Here is a 7,187-nt window from a genome sequence, read left to right as displayed (position 1 = left end):
GAAGTGCCTGAGAAACCTCTATATGCCACCAAATGCCACTGCAGGACACAGAAGCAGTAATTATAGTCCAGCAGCTTCTGCTGGTTCCTCTAGACTTGAAAGGCAACTTCTGATTGCTCAGAGAGGTTTTGGTGCTGCTTGTTTGCTAAATGCTCCTGTAGGGGGTTGGATGACGAATTCAGCATGGCAGGGTCCAAGCAAGGAGCGGGGCTGAGAGAGGCTAAGGAGGAAAGCAGGCCCTAGAGAGGTTTGAACAGGAGATTTTGTGCTTGTGGATCAGGATTTTTCTTGCTGTACACAAGGGTGCCAGTAAATGATAGAGCAGCAAGGAGAGGAGTTTGGGAGTATGTGTTAGAAACAGTGTTAGAAGGGGCTGCGATGGGACAGTGCTGTTTGGAAACGATGAGGGAGAGACAAACTCCCTCGGGAAAAGACAGAAATAAATAAATCGGACCTCCTCATTCATAGCACGACTAGCCTAAGGCTGAAAGAAGGCAGAGAACGGAGCCGCTCGCTGCCGCCCTCTCTTAAGGGCCGTTAAAGAAGGAGAAACGGCTCCGGTTGTCCCGAGGCGTCCCCTGCCCTCCCCGCTCCGCGCTCAGGCCCCGAGCAAACTGCAGAGGGTGCCAGCGAGGAGTTCGCTCCGTTCTGTGCGAGCGCTCCGCAGGGCGGCAGGGATTCACGCGGCGCCCCGCAGCCGCAGCCCGCACTGCCCGCATCCCGCAGCATCGCGGGACACCGCGGGGGCCGCGTCCGCCTTTGGGAGGGGGCTGCGCGGAGGCAGAGCGGTGCCGAAGAGCGGCGTCTCGCGGTGCCCCGGGCTCGCTCTGCTCTTTCAGACCTCCTCGAGCCCCCGCTTCTCAAGGAACTCCGTGCCCCCAAGCCCGTCTCGTTCCTCCAGCCTCGCTCGGAGCTGCTCCGACGGCGGACAGAGTTTTAAGGAAACGCCTTCCAATCAACGCCCTCGATCACGCCGTCACCTATAGTGGCACCTTGCCAGGTGTGCTTATTCTGAGAGACACCCCTTCCCCTTTCCGAAACCCTCCCGAATTCCAAATCCTCCTCTCTGTTACACCACCCTCCCATCCCAGACAGGGATTTAATGCCGGGGAAAAACAACCTCCCCCCCTAATCCCCTTCCCCCCCCCCCCTCCCAGCTCTCAACCTACCCTTCTGCGGTGCTGTTCCGCTTCCTTCCCACAGGTTCTCCTGTAAAAACGTGTCTAAAGTTATTGGGACCGGCCCCGCTTAACGGGCTCGGGTTAAAACCTGAAGAGACCCCACTGAACCTCGGACAGATCCGTAGCTCATTTTATACCGCAAAGCTACAGTGCAGATTTTGTCCGGTGTTGCATGCTTTACTTCAGTATAAAAGAGAAGGAGAAAGGGAACAAAGACTTACGATTACCATTAGTAATTTAATCCTAAATTCGTGGGCCATTCCCATCAGCCCGAACAAGCAAATATCAACACTTTTCTTTCTCATGCACACGGATCTGCGATAGATGATTAACCAGGTCCCTCGCTGCTTGCACAGGGGAAAAATATCCTGACAAACGGCACGGTGCCTGCTGGCAGCTCGCGAAATTAAAAACCAAGCGAAGGGAGGTAAGGATTAGGACAGGGATGCCCTTCTGTTCTGCCAGCGCTGGCTGCCGGCCGTGGATGATGTCGGTTTGTGGGTTTGTTTGTTAACAAAAGTACCGTTTCAGACAACGTATCCCACTGATGTTATGGGGTGAAAAAGAGAATGCTGGGGAAATGTAGCAGTCAGAGAGCAAAACCGAGGAGCGCTTCTCAGCGTGGAAAATACATAAATGGCTGACTTCTTATCAGTTACCAAAATCTGCTTTCTAGGAACTGGGGATTAGGACTCCACCGTAATACGATTCCTTTTTTGAACGTGAAATCCACAATCCGGGCAGAACCCTACGGAACCAAACGCACGTAGTGCCTGCGGGCATCAGTTTAAGGGCGAGATTTCTCACTTCGGCGGCTCGGGACCCGCGCTGCCCTACGCGGACACGCGGGATGAGCCGTTCTGAAATGACACCATCGTACAGTTTGAACTCACCCTGATTTTGACCGAGAGTTTCCCAGAGGGAGGAGGGAGAGAAGGGACAACGGAAAGAAGTCATTCTGTACCCGAAACAAACCGTCAGAAAACAAAAACAAAAGCGGATCTTAGAAAGAAAAATATAGTTAAACCCACTGGACGGACAGCTTTTGGGTGTAGGGAGTAAGTCGCGATTGAACAGAAATTGCTCGGGATGAAGCGAGCGGTGCTCAGGCGCTGGGATGCCGGGCAGGTGGGGCCGCTCCGCGCCGTGCGCTCCTTCCGCGAGTGCGGAGCGGGACCGGCGGGGCGGGGACGGCAGCGCTGCCCGCAGGATCCGCCGGGACGTCGCTCGCTCCGCGGAGGCGTTCCGGGTGCGGGCGGCTGCGCAGGGCCGGGGATGCGGAGCTCCCCCTGCGCGCAGCTCCGCGGTTCGGCTGCGGATCCCCGAGGCAGAAAACTCTGCCTGGGCTGCCACGCTGGGCTGCTCGGCTCACAGATCCTCTTCTGCTACGGCAAAACTATTTCTTCCCCAGTCCTGACTAAAATATATACATATATATTTCTAGAAAAAGGTTTGGACGGGGGAGATTCCCCCAACACTCAAATCCTAAGGAGAACAATCTTTGACGATTGAATTAAAAGCTCTCCAATAAAAAATACCGGCCTTTCACTGGGAATTCGGGGCACAAAGCTCTTCGTGTTTCAGCCAGCCGCAAGTTTTGCGGGATGTGTTTTCTAGAGGGGAGTGAGGGATGGAAGAGCAAATACATGGACCCACACAGTGTCCTGAAATTTTATGACGGTGCTGATGGACACGCAGAACCAATCTGTAATTCACAGCTTGAAAGATTAAGAGAAGAGACAGAGTGCGTATGGACAGGGAGATAATCAGATCAGTGCTTCCTCCACCTTTCAGTAGCTCCACCTTGTGAATATACCTCAGTAATTATGATAGAAAAAGTATTATCCGTCTCATGGCACATTTCGCAGGGCTGCATCCTCGCTTCCCAGGCGCTCGCCGCCGTTCCCTTTCCCTCTGTTGCGGGACCGATTGCCCCCCCGCACCGCCACCGATCCCGTTTATCGTGCAGGTAGAAATAAAGCTCTCGACGAGCACCCTCCAGGACCTCAGAAATACGAGACGCTGCTTCCCCTGAGGAAGCCGCTGCCTCTCCCCGAGCTTACCGGGAGGCAATCTGGGGCGGGACGGGGATCGCAGAGCTTCTGCCCCGCTTCGACCTCTCTCCGGTCCCGGAGGGGCACCGAGCTCAGCTCTTTGTGCCTCGGGGCTCATCGTATTTATTTAAATAAATAAACAATAAGGTCGATTTCCCGAATTCGGCAGCGATGGGAACCCAACAGCGTGGTTCTCGCTGCGCTCCACGCGGGATGTTCCCACGCGTGTCCCCACGGCCGCGTTCGGAGCGGGCGATGCGGAGGGGATGGCTGCCCTCTCACGGTGCTGAGCCCTTTCCCAGCCGGGTTTGGGTCCGGAGAGGCTCTCTGACCCCCAGAAACATCACGCGTGGGGAGTCCGGCGGGTACGGAGCGCACCGGGCTTCACCGATCTCAGGCTTTTTTTTATATATCCCTTCCTCACATAGGGGGGGAAAACTGCAGCGAGGCAGCACCGAGCCGAACCCGGACAGCCTGTAACGCCGCGGGGCATTCCGAACAACCCCCCCCCGGTGCCCTCCCCGCATCCCACTCCCACGGGCACACCCGGGGCTTGTTGGCAGAGCGGCACTCGGCGCGGTTCCCTGCGCGGCCGCGGGGACCATCGGAGCACCGAGCGTCACCCCGACGGATCTGAGGGGAGAGAGCAGAACTTTCCGCTGGGCGCTTTAACGACGCGTTTTTCTGTCCCGGTTCAGCCTGAAGGGCTGTTTCCTTCTAATTCATTTCCGAAAAACGGAAAGATCTTAAAGTATAGGGGCTCGGTTTGTTTGTTTTGTTTTCTTTTGAGTAAATAACTGAGAGGGAGGGGATGTGAGGATGCTGTGAGCCGGGTCCGCCCGTTTCCCCCCCACCCCACCCCCGTTTTTTTTTTCCGGGTGCTTTTTACCCCGTGAAACGGAGCTGTCATTCTCCAAACCGTCACTTGGTGTCGCACTTTCTGTCTGTTTGAGAGTAAAAGCAGCGTAAAAAGAAGCCTTAATCTCTCCTAATCGTTACAAAATGTTCAGGGAAAAAAAAAAAAAAAAAAAAAAAAATCCTGTTACCGGACCAAAAAGGAAAAGAAAAGCAAAAGAAACCAAAAAAGCCTCACAAGCCGAGTGCTCCTTCGCATGCAGTCACTGACTCAGAGCTCAGCAGAAGAAAGCAAACGCGGTCCCCTCAGAACAGCACTGTGACTCTATTTTCTCCCTTCTCCCCCTCCCCAGTATTTGCGATTGTCTGTGTCAATGCCCGCGCTTTACTTTACGGTGAGATTTGCTTCCCGTAACCGAGAGGGTTTCCCCGGCTGCCTGCGGACCGCTGACAGCCCCCCCTTCCCATCCCCCCCACCTTCCCCTCCGCGCCGGTGCTTCCCCGACCTCGTCTCCTGCGCATCCCCGCACCTCCCGCAGCCCCGCACTCTGCACCCGCATTTTTCCACGGTTCCTTCGCACGGGGGACGCTCCCGTGAAGTTGGAAGGGGCGACGCGTGTGCGCGGGATGGTTGGGGGGTTGGGGGGATGTTGTGGGGCGGGAGAAAGCCGACTGCCTTGAAATTTGCTACGGGACGGCAGCGGGCAAAAAGAGACTTTGTTATATTTAGAACAAAGGGACGGGCAGGATGTCCCCGAGCCCTCCTCCTTTCTGGACTGCAGAAAAAGAATAGAAAGGAGGGGGGTGAGGGGGGGGGAGGTTGGGTGGGTGGGTGGCGGTGGGGGGGGAATAAATAAATAAAAGAGGCGGCGGTGCTGCGGGAGGGGGGAGCGCCCGGAGGAGCGGGGCGAGGAGCGGGGCCGCTCAGCTGGCGCTGCGGAGCTGTCACGCCGCGGTCCTCCCCCGCCGCACCGCCCAACCCCGCCGCCCCCGCCGCACCGCCCGGCCCCGCCGCACCGCACCGCCCGGCCCGGCCCCGCCGCCGTGCTGCCATTGGCGCGGCCGCCGCCGGCCCCGGCCCCCGCCGCGCTCTCGGCGGGCACGGCCGTATAAGAAGCCAAGGGGGGCTGCGCTGCGAATCACAGCTGCACAACGAGCGCTGGAGGCGGCAGCTACATCGGAGACCTGGGTTTTCTCGTCCCCCCTCTCCTCCTTTTTTTTTTTTTTTTTTTTTTTCCCCTCCTCCCTTCCTCCTTCCCCTCCTTCCTCCCCCTCTTCCCTCCCCTTCCCTTTGCGCGGAGAGAGCCAGAGAAAACTCCCGTGCAAAGCCCGGTCGCTGCCGCACAGCCGGTGCGCTCCCGGAGCGGAAAGTTGCGGCACGCTCCGGCGCTCCGCTACCGCGGGGAGAAAGCTCAGGACTTACAAAACCCACCCGGAGGCGCAGGCTTAGACCTTCTGCACTGTTCTTCTCGCTTCCCGCACGGCCCCGAAGGCAGCATCTTTGTTTTGTTTTGCTTTTGCCCTCCTGCCGCTGCTCGTTTCTCCTTTCCGTGGGCGTCTGAGTGCCCGGAGCCGCCGGCGGTGCGCTGCCAGCGCTGATACCCAAAGCCGGGAGGCGTCGGGTGGCTCCGGGAGCCGGCTCGTCCCTGGCTTTGTCGCTGCGGTCCGAAGAAGCCCCAGAAGCCGGGAGAAGGAGGAGGCGGCGGTGGTGGAGGGGGGAGCGGAGGAAAGGAAGCGAGAGGCGAAGCGGAGGCAAAGTTTCTTTGGAATAGGGAGCGCGGCCAGCCCTCTGCCAGGCTGCGCGCTGGGGCCAGGTCTCCAGCCCCCTCCGCCCGGAGAGGAGCCCGCAAGACAGCGATGGCCGGAGAGCTGAGCATCGGAGCCGAGCTGCCCACCAGCCCCCTGGCCATGGAGTACGTCAACGACTTCGACCTGATGAAGTTCGACGTGAAGAAGGAGCCTCTGGGCAGGAACGACCGTTCGGGCAGGCACTGCACCCGCCTGCAGCCTGCCGGCTCCGTGTCCTCCACCCCCATCAGCACCCCCTGCAGCTCCGTGCCCTCCTCGCCCAGCTTCAGCCCCACCGAACAGAAGACCCACTTGGAGGACCTGTACTGGATGGCCAACAGCTACCAGCAGATGAACCCCGAGGCGCTGAACCTCACCCCGGAGGATGCGGTCGAAGCCCTCATCGGCTCCCACCAAGTGTCCCAGCAGCTGCAAGGCTTCGAGAGCTTCCGGGCCCATCACCACCACCATCACCATCACCACCAGCACCACCACCAGTACCCCACCGTCACCCACGAAGACCTGGCGGGCAGCGGGCACCCTCACCACCACCATCACCACCACCATCAGGCCTCTCCTACCCCTTCCACCTCATCCAGCTCCTCTCAGCAGCTCCAGACCTCTCACCAGCAGCATCCCCCATCCAGCAGCGTGGAGGACCGGTTCTCGGATGACCAGCTGGTCTCCATGTCCGTGAGGGAGCTCAACAGGCACCTCCGAGGCTTCACCAAAGACGAGGTGATCCGCCTCAAGCAGAAGAGGAGGACCTTGAAGAACAGGGGCTACGCTCAGTCCTGCAGGTATAAACGCGTCCAGCAGAAGCACCACCTGGAGAACGAAAAGACCCAACTCATTCAGCAGGTGGAACAGCTCAAGCAAGAAGTGACCCGGCTGGCCAGAGAGCGAGACGCCTACAAGCTCAAGTGTGAGAAACTTGCCAGCAATGGCTTCAGAGAGGCCGGCTCCACCAGTGACAACCCGTCTTCCCCCGAGTTCTTCATGTGAGTGCTTAATAAAGTAATTAAAAAAAAAAAAAAAGGCCAACAAAAAAAAAGAAAAAAAAAAGAAAAAAAAAAAAACAAGAAAAAGAACCCCACCCGACCCCTGACCCCCATCACCTCCCCCCCCCCCCCCCCCCACTCCCATCCTCCTCTGACATCTTCATCCATCTGTCTGCTTGACTAGAGAGAAAGAAGGAGAGAAACATAGAGACTTGATTTTTTTTTTGCAGCATCCAGTCTTCTAGATTAGCTGTGGGAAAAGTAGGCTGGGGGTGGGGACGGGAGAGGTAAAGTGCAACTTTTCGACT

General features: G+C 57.9%; 1 protein-coding gene across 1 annotated transcript; it reads left to right on the top strand.

Annotated features, from left to right (window-relative positions):
* The first annotated feature begins 5,205 nt into the window (after positions 1 to 5,205).
* On the top strand, positions 5,206 to 6,910 carry MAFB (MAF bZIP transcription factor B). Its single transcript, XM_048962719.1, has one exon. The coding sequence runs from the start codon at positions 5,948 to 5,950 to the stop codon at positions 6,881 to 6,883; it is 936 nt and encodes a 311-aa protein (XP_048818676.1). The 5' UTR covers positions 5,206 to 5,947; the 3' UTR covers positions 6,884 to 6,910.
* Positions 6,911 to 7,187: the final 277 nt, after the last annotated feature.

Source organism: Lagopus muta, chromosome 16 (genome assembly GCF_023343835.1).
Source record: "Lagopus muta isolate bLagMut1 chromosome 16, bLagMut1 primary, whole genome shotgun sequence".
Taxonomy (NCBI): domain Eukaryota; kingdom Metazoa; phylum Chordata; class Aves; order Galliformes; family Phasianidae; genus Lagopus; species Lagopus muta.
The sequence above is the reverse complement of the archived record's forward strand: the minus strand, read 5'-3'. Positions and strand labels throughout refer to the sequence as shown.